This window comes from Poecilia reticulata, linkage group LG14 (assembly GCF_000633615.1).
Source record: "Poecilia reticulata strain Guanapo linkage group LG14, Guppy_female_1.0+MT, whole genome shotgun sequence".
Classification (NCBI taxonomy): domain Eukaryota; kingdom Metazoa; phylum Chordata; class Actinopteri; order Cyprinodontiformes; family Poeciliidae; genus Poecilia; species Poecilia reticulata.
The window spans coordinates 1,936,093-1,952,508 of record NC_024344.1 but is presented as its reverse complement, the minus strand read 5'-3'; the positions used below and the strand labels follow the sequence as shown (position 1 = coordinate 1,952,508).

The following is a 16,416-nucleotide window of genomic DNA, read 5'->3' as shown; positions in this document are numbered from 1 at the left end:
TGGGGGCAGGACAGGAGAGAGGGGCCGTTAAAAAAGCATTTTCTACAGTCAGCAACTCTGGCCAAAGAGATTACACAATGATGTCTCTTTTCAGGTTCAGCTAAAACGGAGGCTCTTTGTTCTTTTGATGTTTCATTGTTTCCCTCTCTGCCACAGCATCACCTCTGGATTACAGGGTAAATACGGGTCATGTTTCAGGTAACAAGGTGCTGCTGGGAACTTGGGGTTAATCTAATCATCCAAAGAGGGACAAAATGCCAACTATGCTACCAGAAAATGCAAACACAAAGGCAAAAATTCCCTGTTCTGCTTTGCTACTATTTCTGATAGTCATGTTTATTTATATAGCACATGAAGCATCACAGTGGTTCAAGGTGCTTTAAACAGAATGTTACAAAGTTATAAAGAAAACACAGTAAACAATTGAACAAACATTACATTTTGATGAGGGCCATCACCAAAATCATACACATCAAACATGTTGGTCAGTGTTTCATTAATTATGGTTAAAAAACAATTCAAAACAGGCGGGTTTTAGTTTCTACTTATGGAACTCAATATTTCATTTGTTTTGCAGTTTTCTGGAAGTTTGTTATATTGTCCAAATTTCAAACAGTCAGATAATATATTTTATTATAAAATTTGGTTAAATTTAAAGAAAATAATACACCCACATTAATGAACTATATTTTGTTCTTGTGGAGAATGATATGCAAATATGTGTCATGCCATGTGGAATCAAGAAATCAGCTATTTTCTTTAAAACTGTATCTGTAGCAAATGATTGTTGGACAGATGGTGTCTAGAAAAAGACATGCTGGTTTTAAATTCAGCACTTTGTTCAGTTTGATARCCAGCTGCTTGTAATACATGTTTTTTCTTTACTACTTTGCTTTAAATTAATGAAAAAGTTGTGCTGAATTACTTTAACTTGAAATCTTAATGCAATCTAACTTGTTTGGGTATCTATCAACCAGTTCAGAACATTTTCTGGGAAAATTGTGCGTTTTAAGATGAATGCAATATCTTAAGAAGCTTAGGTAAATTAGAAACAAAATAAATCTGATGAAAATGTAAAATATCAGCCTGAATGTTAGAAGCTGACGTGGTAGGMAAAGTGGTGACACCTGACATGTTGGGCTTAGAAAGCAAATGGTAGAAGATTTCAATTTCTGTGTATGTGTGGAGGTGAACTCAAAGGTCGTTGCAATGTTTTCAGAGCAAATAAGAAGAGTAACGGTGTTATGCAGAAAAGAAAAAGGTCACAAACTGTTTATTGGAATATTTATTTTTTTAGTGCATTGAACGTCATTCTGTGTTCTTACAAGAGAAATGAACAGAGTGTTGATGTGAACTTGGGACAAAATTCCATCATATGCTTTTTAAGGCTAAGCATCCAGATTTGTTTCTTCTAATCTGAACCAGCTTCAAACCATCACACAAGATGCTAAAACTGTTGCGTTGGGTTCCTTTATAACAGAAATGTAAAGTAAACATTTGGTATCTTTTTAAATTTTTGCCTCTTTTTTCTCTGTAATTATTTGGCATTATTAAATTAAAAAAAAGAAACATAGTAAATCTAATGTAGCCAACCACAAACTCCTGTTTTTTCATGCCCACTATAGCTCAAGCTGCAAACTGAAGAAGCCAATGCACTGAACTTTACTACACGCTCAAACTGTTCATAATTTCATTGTGCTATGACTTTGTCATTATAGAGAGAGAAATTTCTGTTTTGGACACGTAGCTCATATGACAGAAATATTATTAAAATTGATGTTGAATTTGAAAAAAAAAAGTTGCTGTGTTTTACTTTTGACATGTGGAGACAGGCTATAAGGCTAGGCTCCTTCAATTTTTTAATTAAAACATTCAGTAGATTCTCCATATTTAGCTGGTTGCTATAAGGCCTATGACATAAAGAAATGATTTGCTACGAGACAAGACAGGACATAGTCTATTTGATTAATCGTCTATATGACGGTACAAATTATTCCTTACTTTGCAAATCTTTCACTGACTTCAGATTTAATGTTTAAAATAGTTTCATAATCAGAACCCTTGTTAGACCATTAACCAATGTAGCTTATTAGTGAAAGGTAAAGGCAAACAGAAAAGATGCTAAACTTTTCTAAAATCCCTGCAGTTGTTTGCCATCTGTTCAGGAGACCTATGTTGTTTATTTAATTTATATTATGAGACCKGTATAATTTAAATACAATGGCTGTGACTTTACATAGCTGATTGTCTTCCTGTCCTCTCTATGGCATGACAATGTTCAAAACACTGTGTTTAAAGTATGTGGCTGTGGTGGCGTTTCAGTTCCAGCGTAGATGAATCCATGGCCATGTGATGAAGGATAAAGTGCATTTAGATGTACAGCTGAGAGGCGGCGCTGGTGTCAGTCCTCCTCATCGCTCCAGAATTCATCATCATCCACATCGACACCATGGAAGAGTCTGCAGGGCAAAACAGCCAGACAGCTTAACTACTGCATAAACACACTGGCCATCGATCTCGACACACTCTAGACTTCCTCATATGCAAGTCTAGAGGTACAATGAGCTTCATAAGGGTTATTTATGACAGGTTTTAGGCAGCTCCTCTGGTCAGACATGGTTGAACTTCATTTTCACAAGAACTGGACATGGATAACATTCAATAATGTTGCCATTGCAATTTTCTAAAAATCTGCTTGAGAAACTGGTTTAGTATTTAAAAAGGGGCTAGATTTTTTAAAAAAGTTGAAAATTGAGGAATATAAATATAAAATATAATTAAATGAAATATAGAACCTAGTGTATAAAAGTAGTATATGGTATATGTAAGGCTTAAATGTAGTTTTTTTTTTCGTTTCCTTTAAACATTTTAGAACAATTTAAGTTTGTCTTGTTTTCAAACATCGCATAGGATTTAAGGAAAAAAAAAAAAGGACTGCAGCATAATTACACTAAAATTGAGTTATTCCTCAGGAAACAAGATGAATATGTGAAAATGTACTTTTTGCTCAATGTTAAGGATTATAAACCAATTATGATGATGTGGGTGTTTTTTTCTTTAAAATACTCTAAGAACCTTGGTAGAGAGCAAGGTATTATGTTACTACAACAAAAACAGCATTTATTAGAACCTTTTCACCCATCCATACTGAAAGTGTCTATAAATGTGGATAAACCTGACAAGAGTGTCTTACTGGTTAAAGCAGGGTGAGTGTGGGTTGTTAAAATGGCTGTATGGGTTGACTTTGCTGAGGGCACCGAGGCACAGCCAGCAGAAGTACTGCTTACAAGACGTGCACGTCATCTTGTTACAGCCATCCACTTTCTGAAAGATACAAAGTGCCACAACATTATGTGAACAGACATAACTTGGATGGATCCATTTTTAAAGGTTCTGATGTCTTAAAGCATTGTAACCACCAGGGGGAGGTAAAGGCCACCTGTATGTTGGTTCCACAGCGGGGGCAGCATTTGCAGTTCTCCTTGAGCCAGTCTCTGCTGAAGGATTCCTCCACCGCTTTCTGGACCACCCTCTTCCCGAAGCGTTGCTCCATGAACTTCTTGCCCTCAGGCGTGGCTGACAGGTACTCATCTCTCAGACTACGCAGATCATCTGAGGAACAAACCAGAAGCTGAGACAGTTAGAAATTACATTTTCTGATTTCCAGTGGGGGTTTATTTGCATCTGTGTACATTTTACTTCAGCTCTGGCACATCTTTTCATTACAACTCATTTCAATCTTTCCACAGCCCCAACCCAATTGCCTCTTATTTGTAATATGCTACTTTTTCTTTTCTAATAAAGTTTCACTCCTGCAAACTATTTTCAACAGGAGTTAACTGTGTGGTTACCTGCTGTTATTTTACAATGAGAGACGCCATGGTATCCCAGCTTGCACAGCGTGCAGAAAGCGTACTGACAAGCCGAGCAAATGCCCATGGTTGTATCTGGCTCCACCATAACAGCCGTCCCACAGGAGTGACGGGGACAGTAGACGACGTCAGCCATGAGGTCCAAGCTTGACTGAAGGAGCAAACGGTCATACCGGGCAAACGACTCCTCGTCCACAAGCTGTTTCACCTGAATGAAAAAGCCGTGATGTGAGAGAACTGCTGATGTGAACTGAAAACGTAGAGAAAACYCAGTTAATCTGCCRCTCTTACCTGTGACGGAGTGGCTAGTGAGGTACATTCGGGTTCAGGGCAGTTAAGGCACTGGACGTTGCCGTCCCGTATTTGAATCTGAAAGTACTCCGTCATGCACACCTTACAGTAAACATGTTGGCATCCCTTGAAGCAGAGACAGCTGGCACCCAGCTTGTCTGAAAAACAGATGCCGCAGCAGAACACCTTTCCGTCGAATGCCCTCTGCCGCTGCGCCTCGTCAAAGTCCAGGAGCTGAGGTAGGGGGTCCGAGTGTGGGTCCATCAGAACCACGGTGCGYGGGTCCGACTGAGAGGACGGTGAAAAGTGCTGGTCAGAGTTCTCTTTCTTCACGTCTGCTTTCTTCTCCTCTSGTTTTTCAGACTGGCTCATGCACTGTGTCCCAACTGGACAAAGAAAAAAAATATGTTTTTCCAAATGCCATTAATTTTTCTTATTCTTTAGCATAAAAGTACAGAAGGCTGAGCAAGAATTTTCTAATTCGTGGAAGATAAAAACATGTTAACATCTGATACACAGCCAAGTCACCAGTCAATCAAAGATTTATCTACCCCAAACCAGTTTGATATGAGTTTACTGTTGGAAAACTGACTGTGTCCGAGCTTCAACCATCTGACCCAAACTGGGAGCTTCAGGTTGCTGTTAAAATTATTTAGTCCTTTATCATTTTTACYCAAAGTTRTRTTGCAGACATGCAGACWCCCGGGWGAATYTAACAACACAGGAAAACATAAATACCTTTTGCTTCAGGGTCTGKTTTCCTCCGTTCACCGCCGCCCTTACTGCTGCTCCTGTTCAGTTCAAGAGGAGACTGGATGCTCAGAAAGCTCAGAGTCTCCTCTTTCAGGAACTGGATCCACATGAAAAGGACCTCAAAGCCCTGGTTTTCTTCCCACAACTCATCCAAGCGCTTGCACAGAGAACTCAGCTGAAATGATCAAATATCAAATATTACACAACATAACCTGTATTTGTAGATTTGAATAAAACTACCAGTCATGTTTCAGGAATATGGGAGAAAGCCGAAGTACCCAGAGAGAACTTGTTTTTGTCATATAAAGAACTATAAGAGTTGGCATGATGAGTCCAACCTGAGCTTTGGTCATCCATTTGGAGCTGAGTGAAAAAACCGGTGGAGATGTAGAAGGATAGTCTGCAGGAAGCTCGAAATTGAGCACCAAGGGAGGTAAAAAGCAGACATTATATTCAGCTGTCTTCTCTCCTGCAACAGAGAAGGGGGGTAATTAGCATTTCTTGTTGTGATATGAATAAACTGCACACCCACACCTTTACTGACGGATGTACCTTTCACCAGCAGCTTGAAATCGGGAGGGAGCTCCAGACACAGTTGTATCTCTCCGCCCTGAGCAGACTCTGCGCGGCGGAACTCCTCTTCATCATAGATACTTGCTAAAGCAAGCAGTTCATTCTCCTGGGCTTCCTTATCCTCAGACATTTACATACCTACAACAACAACAGTACAGGATCAATACGAGACGTAGTGGCCGTAGCAGCGCCTGTGATAACATAAACACTGTCAAAGTGAACTGCACCTAATCACCTCATGAATCTGACAATAAACTGTTAATTTACCAACTGGCTTAAACGGTTAAACATTGTGTCTTAAACTGCAAACCAGAAAGATAGTGAACACTATAAAAAATTAATAAATTACTACAGGCAACCCGCCTTTTGATGCAACTTAGCTTTAGCAAAGCTACGTTGTTATACAAAAGTTGGAGGACGCATTTACAACCCCTTAATATGTGTGCTAATAATGCAACACCGGCAAACATATTGTGTTTTAGAAGGTTGAACTCTGGCAACATTATTCAAACTGTCGATTAGTTTCCGACTTAGCTAACAAAACTTGAGATAGTCACTGCATGAGGCTAGCAAGCTCTGTTAGTTAACTGCGGCTTTGTTACTGCAGCTAAGTAGCAAAGCTAGGCCCTGTGTCATAACCACTGTTATGCAGATCAAAAATATTACAAATTATTTCACTGAAAAGTACACTGGAATTAAAATGAAGACGTTAACTACCTTATATGTCCCAAGTGCAAGTGACTTCTGTCCCCTTTGACTAGTTCTCGTCATGACGAGTCACTGTAGGTTCTTACAGCGCCACCTGCAGGAGTATGGAGCTCTCTGCTAGCGCAATAATGGCTGGACCTGTTCCTTATCAGTCCGCCGGCAAGCAATCCGGCTGACCGGCCAGGATGATGAGCGGCGAAGAACGATTTCACCGTACTCCTTTTTTTCATAATGTATGTACCTCTCAGGGGAGGATCAACATAATATAATAAATTTAACTTAGTAAAAAATATATCTACTTAAATTTACTTTGTGCATTTATAATTTTGATTAACTGTTATGACCTACGATCAACCATAAAGCTTTTCCAATAGACAAATATTCAAATATACTTCCTTTTTTACTGGGTGCACGGTTTTAAAAATATATATTTTTATACAATGTGTATAGCTTTTAATTTCTTCATATTTTAGATTGTTTTTTATTGGGAGCTTGCCATTTGCAATTTTGTTCTTCCTTGTTTGCTGGTTAAGTTAGACAAGTTGACATATTTGTTACAACTGTCACTATGTTGTGACAACATGGCATGACAGAAAATCTGTGAAAAGACCGAGCTCCTCTGCTAATGACAGAAATAAACAGTGCAGTCAGAAACAACCAATCACAACCAGGAGGCAGGTCTTAGCGCTGTCAGTTATGATCATGTAAGTGCTGCCCACAGCCTCCAGCTTGTTCTCTACTACTGTACAGCCTCTCCCAGTCACCAGAACATGTTTTGAATACTCAAGTTAGTTAATATGGCCTCCAATCACAGCAGATAAATGGATTCCCAAGAATGGAATGTAAAAATTGTTTTTTTATACAAGTTAGTATTTTGTTTATAATCTTTAATCCCTGTCATTGCAATGTCTAGCACTATGTTGTGCTTTTCTAGTACATTATCATGTTTACCTGGAGACTGGCTACGACACAAGACGGGACAAATTGTTAGCGATATTTCATCCCATCTTCTTGTGTAGGACTGGAAAGGGGCTTCATTTACCAGTTTTCTTGAACAGTAATTATTATATCTCAGCTCAGTTTTTGTTCTAAGGTTTATTTTTGCATTTTTCCAGTGATGTGGCAACAACAGCAGCACCCAAAAAGGAGATTTGTTGCACCAGCAATCTCACTGTCCAGTAGAAAATAAAATAAAACAACAAGGCTACCAGAGAACAAACGGATCATTTGCTTTTGAATGAGAAAAGCAGAACAGTGAAATACTGCATGACAGTAACTCTTAGTATCTAAATCCAACATACAATACAAGAGAAGAAAATTTCTTTGAACTAAATACATCATAACCAAGGAGTTACAAGTGTTTGTGGTGAAAAAACCCCAAAACAAAACAAAACCCCGCCCCACAAGATGACACAACTTTAAACTATTGACGCCCCCTTCACCAACGCATTTGATGCCTTATTTAAACAATATTTTACAATTTCAACTTTGCTGACATTCTTAGCTTAAAGTTCTTGAGGAAAAGCTAAACAATCATCAAAGCAGCACGAAATAAGCTAGCAACCCACACTCACAACTTCCCCGCCCTCAGGAAGTCATTTCAATATTATTATTATTATTATTATTATGCAATATTTCTGCATTCAAAGACTATAAGAAAGCACATGCCGTGAAGGCAGTCTGATGAATAGCACTGATAAAGGACGATGTTGTCTGCGTCTCCCAAAGAGGCTACCATGTCATTAAGAATCAACTCAGAAGAAAAGGGCTGAACAAGGTGAGAAGCGATACAAACGGATGGGAAACTCAAAAGTTGGCAGCAGCAAAAGTTTAGTCAATGTCCATTTCAGGGAGCTTGTTTTCTGCCGTTTCCTGCTGTGTGGCTGTTGGTTTTGTTTTATCTGGGTTTCCAGGCTTGCTTTCAGGTTCAGCCTGTCCATTGACTGGACCGTTCTCAGTTTTCTCCTCCTTAGGAGGCTCCACCTTGGGCTTGGGTTTAGTTACCACTGGATTGCAGGATGCGTAAAGCTCCTAAGGGATGAAAAGATCAAAGTAAACAAGTGGATCTTAAGGCTAGCTTTCTATGAAAACATGTCAAAAAAGATTTGTGTAGCTGTCTCCAAGTACCTTTGTCTTGGCCTTGATTTCTCCTACTTTGACCACTGGGTCCACTGTGAGGTTCTGGCTGTTCTGCTGGTTCATTTTGGTATTCATCCAGGCCATGGCCTCTTTGACCTGCTGATCCACCCGAGTCACCTCCAGCTCATCCAGGTGGTCATACTGCTCATCCTGTAAAATACAGAAACATTTAACAGCTGTTTACACTATTTCAGCAAAACTTCCAGATACATTTGCTTATTACATTTGTTAATAGCAATTCTATTTTTCAAGTACAAATATTATTACCTTTGCTTTGTAAGATTCAACAATCTTCATGTACATCTGTATCTGTCTGCCAAGCTCCTCAAATGCTTTTGGTCTCTCTTCAGCTTCCAGGTATCTATCGCGAATGGGCTGACCGATTTTCTGCAGAAAAAAAAAGGCAGATCAAAAAATATTCCCCCTCTCCAATTCAATTTTGTACTTTTCTAAGTTTTCATTCTTAGAAAAGAATCAAAACTTTGATTCTTTTCAGGTGAAGTCAAACACGCAGGTGAAAAATTTTGTGCACCCTTTGGGATCCAATGCATTCATTTTATGCAATTTATTTATATGATGCAAAATTGCTCCAAATGTCATCTCAACATATTTTATGAACAGGTCTGATTGATAATAATAATAATCAATTTAATTTATAACACACTTTTCATTAATAAAAATCTCAAAGTGCTACACAGTGCAGCTAAAAAATAAAAACAACAATCACAAAAAGACAGTCATTTAAAAGTGGAGTAGGCTCATCTAAAAAAAGGTTTTCAGGCTTTCAAGTTTACATGCTGTAATGTAGAATAAACTTCATTTCTCATAACTTTAATGCAAATAAGCATTAAACATTCAGAAGTACATCCACAAGTAATTCTGGTAGCAAAGAAAGTTTTATTGTTAGCATAAACTGCAGAATGTCAGACAAACAGTGTTTCATCTAAATCAGCTAGTGAGGAAAAGTGTTTCAGTCACTAGTACCCGTTACCCAGAGGACAGGCTTCGTTCTGTATGTGATTAACCCATTCAGTACCTTTTAAAATGTGAACTTTTTAAGCTTTTCAAAAGACTCACCTTCAGTTCTGCTAGTTTGTCAATGTAAACTTGTTTCTTTTGGTCCTCTCCATCTTCATACAACCAAGTTTCAGTGTCCTCCAGTTTTAATGAGAAAGCATCCCGATCCTAAAATTTCCAAACAAAACAAACCAGAAAAACATGAACGTAAGACAGAATATTACATTTATACCTACATGTCAAAAATAAACATACATCTGAGAGGCTAATTGAGTCCAATGATGAATCTCGTTTGTACTTACAGCCTCATTCACAAACTTCTCCAGTGACCCGTGGAGTTTGTCCCTCATTTCATACACGTATTCTTCAACGTTGTTTTTTGCATCGTTTCTCTCCTTCTCAAGCTTGTCCTGCATGATCATCTTCCCCTACATGAGGCACAGCGAAGGTCAGATCACTTTACTTAACAACTAAACAACAGTAAACGGTTAAGCACCACATCAGATAATATAGAGCTCTACTGTAATCCATAGCCATCAAGTGATCATGGGTTTTAAATCTCAATCAAATACAGTAACAGAAAACACATCCGAGACTCTTTTTATTTGTGTGCATGAAGAACATTCCTGGTGATTTTTAGGACATTACCTCATTCTCCACAAATGTATCAAGTTCTTCAACAGGCAGCTGCCACTGCAGTTTGCCCTGTATGGGCAGATCCACAGTCTTTGTTTTTACTTTGGCTTTCTTGGCTTGAGGAGGCTGGTCGTTCTTCTTCTCTTCCTTGACATCCTCTGGTGTCGTCTGGAAAAATAAAAACTGTTAAATATATTTAGAAAATCTAATTTGTAATGTTTAAACAATCACATAAAAACTGAAGCGAGTCTCCTCATCATTATTAATATTATGTGGAAACTTAAAAGCTTGTTTCAGCAAACTTTCCACATCGCTCAGTAAAAGGTCAAAGTGTAACGAGCAGTTTAAACGATACCCAAACCTTCAGAACGTCAAATTTTTGTTGCTTTAACTGGATTTTTGTTATTTTCCAAGTGAATGCATCAATTTTATGTAGAAATTAGAAACTTATCAATTCACCATTATTTTAGAGCTTATAAAACTAACTAAACGTAAAAAACATCTTTGCGAGGAACAACTTGAGTCATACAATTAGAAGAAACGGTTTTCAGAACAAATGGATCAGCTGTCATTTTAGGAAACAATGTGATACTTGAACATTGTAACTGTAAAGAAGCAATGAAAATATTAAAAGTAAAGTAGCAAAGGGAACACATTTCAATATTGCAAGTCCTAAATATGCAGCTTTAATTTTTTAAGCATTTCCATAAACCCCATGCTGACCATCAAGTACAAAATTGTAGCTAGAAAATTAGAAAAGAATAAATAAATAAAGCTGATGCGGCTCCTCCACTAGGTACCTAGTGCTGGGCGATATGGATGGAAAGTTTCAAACAAACAAAGAGGTTTAGATTTTGTGTCATTTAGGATTAGGCTCTGGAAGTTCGATGAAATAAAAACAATAGGACATTTCATTAGCTTCTTGTAATATCGTGATTGTGTTCCCACTTGCTTTGCGTACCAGTGTCATTTTGAACACTGTAATATTCTATTTACAATAAAGGTGTGTGTGTGACTTAATTCATACAGCTATTAACTCCCGCCTAGCAATATTTTCATGTGGAGTCGAGGTTTATCTGAGCCTGTCACTGACTRACAGAACTGAAGCAGCCAATATAGTTTCTCTTTTAATTTACATGTCATCATAAAGGATAAAAACTTAGACTGCGACCCAGATTCATTTAAGCAACAACATAATGTGCATAAGATGTAATTACATTTAGCAAACATTGATCATGAACACTGGTGCTGCAGTGGACATAAAATCACAGACTTTACCCCAGCAACAGGGATCGAGAGTTTAGTTTAGWTAKWGGCTCTGATGCAGATTACTTAGAARTGCCTTGAATGGGTCCTGACATTTATGATCAGATCATTTTATTTTTGTTTACTACGAGTTTCTATATTTTTTAAAACCTAGAACTGATGTGTTTCATATACTCTAGCAACATAGGACATTTGTTTTAGTACTGTACCMGTGTGTTTTTAGTTTATTGTTGACATCTTGACAAAGAGATATTTTTCCTTTATATAAAAGGATTTGATCTAAGGCACACTTGAATTTGTCCATCTTTTCTTGTCTTTACTAATTTGTATTAATTACAAAGACATCAGGAGCAGCTAAACTTACAGAGGACCAATCTGTAAGTGTCTCTGCTTCATACACAACAGAGCAGCATAAATACTGTCCTATCGCCCAGCACAAGGTTACCTCCATTTCTTCCGCCTCTGATTTCTTGTCTTCTTTGTCTCCAGCCTGGGGTTTCTGATCTTCATGGTCCACTTGCATTTTGCTCTATTGCATGGTAGCAAAAGAAAGCATATATGGAAAATTTATTAAGACAACACCTTGTTTTTTTTTCAGAACATCTCGACAAATTAATTTCAGTTTTACTCATTTAGACCAGTTCATGMAGGTTTTCACTTCTTTTCAAGTTTGAAATTTGTCAGCAAAGGTTGCTTTTCCAAAGATACAAAACAGAAATATTCTAAAATCACCTTTCTGTTTAATTCACAACAGTTTTTAGAGGGAGTAAGAACTGAAGTGGAAATGAAAGAATACAAACACATTTTAGTAAAAAATTGAGAAAACATCTCAAAATTGTTTTATTTATAACCTTAGTTTTGTCCATCTCTTATCAAAAAAAGCAAGAAGCTTCTCTTTCTGCCTTACTCACCTCTGCCTGACTGCTAGGTTTTGTTTCTTGCATCCAAAGCAGATACATACCTCCTCTTCCTTCACCGCTTGGTCCGTCTCCATCGGCTCCTCTCCTTCCACGTCTTTTATGACTTCTACCAGAGCCGCGCTCGAGACACTGAACACACCGTGAACGTTGACGCGCACCTTCACTTTCACCTTGGAGCTCTCGCCTGATGCCCGAGGAACCACATTCTGGATCAGAAACTCACCTGAGAGACAGACGGATGATGTCACAATGATCAAGTAGGGTAAAAAAACATGAAAAAAAGACTCAAAATAAAAACTGCATGGGCCTAATGTGCATCCTGTAGTACCTATTGTTGCTTTAGGGTAGTTTAGCTCCTTCATATTATTGTAATAGGCTTCCAGCATGAAGGGCTCTTTCCGGTAAAAAGTCAGCACTTTGGAGAAGGGAGCTGCATGGTTCTTTGGGAAAACCTCACAGTCACTAGAAAAAAAGGTAGAGAGATACAAGTATTCGCTTAGCAATTATGAGGTGTATTCACCTTCATCCAAACTTAAGCTTAACTATTAGCAGAAGCTTAGCTCAGAACACTGTATTATCTTATGATCATGAATGTATTCTTACCTCAGTCCGTCCTCTGCAGCTGAATTCCACTTTAGGGAAATGGAGTATGGGACAACATCCGTGATGGAGAACTCTCTGACTTTGAAAGCAGGCGACAAAATGGCACACTGGAAAAAAACAATAAGAAATCAATAGTCACTAAATAATGTCAATAACTCTGAATTCATTTCTTTATTTGTTTGTTTGTATCTTCTTCTTTTGTGCTTATCACCTTCAGTTAACTTCTGGTTTATGTATAATGCTTTTATTTTGAAGTGACCACTTCCAGTTTGTATGTTAGCAAACTGCAACTTAACAACAAAAGTTACAAGACAGTTGTTTATACAATGTATCTTGTCACTAAGTAACCCCCTCAATAGAGGCATCAGGTATGTTTATTTTGTAAATATGTCTGTTTTCAATACTAAGTAACTGAATCTGTGCATATGTTTTATTGTATACTAAATCTGGAGTTGTCTTTAGATCACAGGCATATTTTAAGCTGTAAACATTATTTTTTAAGATGTGAATGTTAACTATTGTAAGAGTGTGGTCTTTGAGCTGACACCGTTTTTTCTGTGGATATATTTCCAGCTCTTACAGTAAAACTCTAGGTGTGTTCCTACTAAACCTGAATGTTCATCAGTAAAGCCTCAACCTTCAACTGAGAGGGTATTCTACAACTAAAGTAGGATTTAGTGCATAAGATACTCATTGTAAATAGCAAACTGAAAACGATAAGACTTTATTCACACCAAATCCTTTTATTTCTGGCTCTTAAAAAATAATAAAGCATCATATTCCCCAGAACCAACTGCCAGTTAATATGCTGTGTGTGAAAGTAACTAAACTGTGGAGAACTTCAATGTGTGAGCCGTACCTGCAGAGCACAGCCCCGGGCCACCGCCTCATCTGCATTGATGGTGGTGCTCAGCTCTTTGCCGAAGAATTTGYAGATCCGCTCCTTGATAGCTGGAATTCTGGTGGCTCCGCCCACAATCTCCACGGCGTAGATGTCTTCCTTTTTCAGCTCTGGAAGCAGAGCGAGACGATCAATTAGTCCCCACTTGTTAGGGTTACAAAGTCACAACTTCACTATCAAATGCTGTCGGATTTAAAACAGCCACAAGTGTCGCGCTTCACGTTGTGTAAACTGTTCATGATTCAGTCAGGTGAGGTAGGAGTCATAAGATATTAATGGATAAGAGGAAATTAATAGAAGAATCCCTTGCCTCAAATTACTTTATTACTTTATACTGACTTTATGTGTTTACACATGGTGGTGAKGATAGACYAGTAGTTATTAAAGTCATATATACTCACTGGTCTGTTCCATGACGCTGCGCAGGGGACCCTCAACTTTGGCCAGCAGCCCAGCACACATTTCTTCAAACTGACCTCTGTGAACATGTCATAAATAATTAATAGATACAGCTTAGCAACACAAACATATGCACTCTAAAAAAAAAAAAAAAGAAAAAAGGCACAGCACTGGCAGACTGATGCAAGTCTTTAAAATATATTTTGTAATGTTAGACCTGTAGACTTCATTGTATTTCATTTGAAGGGCATAAAAAATACCTGAACAATAACAATAAGCTGACTTTTTTTAGGTTTACTAGTCTAATAGGTCCTGAATATAAATGCCGTAAAAATTTTGCCGATTTTTATTCCCAGAAAATGTTAAAAACCGTGAATCCTTTTCTGGGTTAATTTATCACAAAAAAAAGAAAATGAATCAAATAAAACGCATCAAAATTCATTGACAAATCTTTGATCAGGTTTTATTAATTATGTATAAACATAAATMTCACCTGTTCAGTTTGCTGGAAACATCAATGTCGTTCATGAAGCATTCAATGTTGAGAGGCAGGTCAGAGGAGTTGGCACTCATCAGCTTCTTCAGCTTCTCACACTCCTGGTAAAGACGCACTAAAGCTCGAGGTTTGGACCTGACGTCCAGTTTGTATTTCTTCGCAAACTCTTCGCAGAAGTGGTTCACCAGAATGTCGTCAAAGTCCTTCCCACCGAGGTCGGAATCAAAAGCTGCAGCCAGAATCTTACAGAAAGAMAAATAAATAAATATCGAAAGTAATCAACAGTAAAATTACTAGTAGGACTTTATTTTCTTCTAATCTGCTTAATTTGTCTGTCTTATCAAGGTGTGAAGTTATTGAGTTAGTGGTACAAAAGCTGAAGCAGCAGCACATGGTAGCACAACTACTAACGTTAGCATTTATACAAAACCACTCAAAAGTTCTTAACTTACCTTGAGCTTTCCTTTGTTGAAGGCACAAACGGATACCTGGTAACCAGAGTGGCCCAGATCCACAAACACCACTATCCTGGGCTTCTCCTCCGGCGCTGGAAGATCCTGCTTATAGATTCCATAGGCCAGAGACACTGGAACAGAACAAACAAATGGAATAAATATACAGAAAAAGAAACAACACTGGGATTTTATGAGGTTCTTAAATACATTTTTATGAGCAGGAAAAAGTCAAATAAGTTTGACTGACACTCTGCCCCTGCTGAAAAAAATTGTCTTGCATCAAATTTCACAGATATTGTCTCATGCTGCAGTATAAGCAGCTAAAATGGAGTATCAAACGGTTTCAGATGCCATGTGTACCTGCTGTGGTCTCATTCATTAATCGCAGACAGTTGAGGCCTGCAATCTGAGCTGCATCCATGACCGACCTCCTCTCCGCGTCAGTGTAATAGCTTGGTACCTGAGATGAGGAACAGAACATATTTAGTTTACACATATATTCACATAAAGAAATGTGAAAAATGATGCATGGACGTTWATAAATTAAAAACCAAAAAAATACTTKTATTCATCTTTTGATACTGGGATCAAAAGATGATCCCAGTATCATCTGGGATCAGCTCAGATAGAGACTACTTTTCTCAAAAAGCTGTCCGGATATTGACACAATTTTAGCAAGTTGGGACGCCAAAACAAAACGTTTTGGCGTCCCAACTTGCCAAAACGTTGGGACGTTTTGGCAACATCCCAATGTTGGGAAAGGTTGGGWCGTTCAACATTGGGAAAGGTTCAATGTTGAAACTTTCCCAATGTTGGGAAAGGTTCAAAAGCTAAATTTAGAGACAGGCCACAGCACGAGTAACATGTTCTCCATCAACAGGGCMTGATGTCACCTATAAATTTAGCTTTGGTACAAGTCGCAGCCCCTCTGTGCTAGATCTATAACATTACATAACGGCTGCTATTTGTGCTCTTTCATGCTGAGCTCAACACACACTTCCCACTCTTTACCGGCTGGGTGCAAGAGAGGAAATGCAGCTTTCAGACACAGACATCTGATGAGGAGGCTAACACTGTAATGTCACATGAACAGGTGACAACCCACTTATACACCAGACACTTTTTATATATATGTACAATAGAGATGTGCCGATCAGGTTTTTTCCTGCCGATACCGATCACCCATGAGGGCCGATCACCGATATCGATCACATAATTATTATTATTATTTTTTTATCATAAACACTACCGGTTACATTATGTGGAAAAAGGAACCATGAATTCACCTTAATTTAGACAAAAACTTGCTTTTAATAACTTTTTCCAAGAAGAAAACTAAACAAAACAGGCATTGTGTAAATTGTACTGCTATCAATAATATTATCTT

At 38.1% G+C, this 16,416-nt stretch overlaps 2 protein-coding genes across 2 annotated transcripts in view; both read right to left on the bottom strand.

The window, feature by feature from the left end:
• Positions 1–1,267: 1,267 nt before the first annotated feature.
• rnf14 (ring finger protein 14) lies at positions 1,268–6,323 on the bottom strand. The gene is made up of 9 exons (XM_008426931.2): positions 6,207–6,323; positions 5,469–5,627; positions 5,255–5,385; positions 4,902–5,091; positions 4,164–4,549; positions 3,852–4,080; positions 3,440–3,612; positions 3,194–3,324; positions 1,268–2,459 (listed from the first exon to the last, which is right to left on the bottom strand). Exons 2-9 carry the CDS (start codon positions 5,617–5,619, stop codon positions 2,402–2,404), a joined length of 1,449 nt encoding a protein of 482 aa, XP_008425153.1. The 5' UTR covers positions 5,620–5,627; positions 6,207–6,323; the 3' UTR covers positions 1,268–2,401.
• A 950-nt stretch (positions 6,324–7,273) lies between these two features.
• The window catches only part of hspa4a (heat shock protein 4a), a 13,202-nt gene continuing 4,059 nt past the window's right edge, over positions 7,274–16,416 (bottom strand). The window contains exons 4-18 of the mRNA XM_017308751.1: positions 15,390–15,489; positions 15,027–15,160; positions 14,572–14,816; positions 14,081–14,157; positions 13,638–13,789; positions 12,779–12,885; positions 12,504–12,637; positions 12,217–12,398; positions 11,701–11,784; positions 10,002–10,157; positions 9,656–9,781; positions 9,414–9,521; positions 8,604–8,723; positions 8,325–8,486; positions 7,274–8,228 (exon numbers count right to left, since the gene is read on the bottom strand). Of these exons, the coding sequence (XP_017164240.1) occupies positions 8,028–8,228; positions 8,325–8,486; positions 8,604–8,723; positions 9,414–9,521; positions 9,656–9,781; positions 10,002–10,157; positions 11,701–11,784; positions 12,217–12,398; positions 12,504–12,637; positions 12,779–12,885; positions 13,638–13,789; positions 14,081–14,157; positions 14,572–14,816; positions 15,027–15,160; positions 15,390–15,489 (2,088 nt within the window). The 3' untranslated portion in view covers positions 7,274–8,027. The remainder of the gene's footprint in view (positions 8,229–8,324; positions 8,487–8,603; positions 8,724–9,413; positions 9,522–9,655; positions 9,782–10,001; positions 10,158–11,700; positions 11,785–12,216; positions 12,399–12,503; positions 12,638–12,778; positions 12,886–13,637; positions 13,790–14,080; positions 14,158–14,571; positions 14,817–15,026; positions 15,161–15,389; positions 15,490–16,416) is intronic.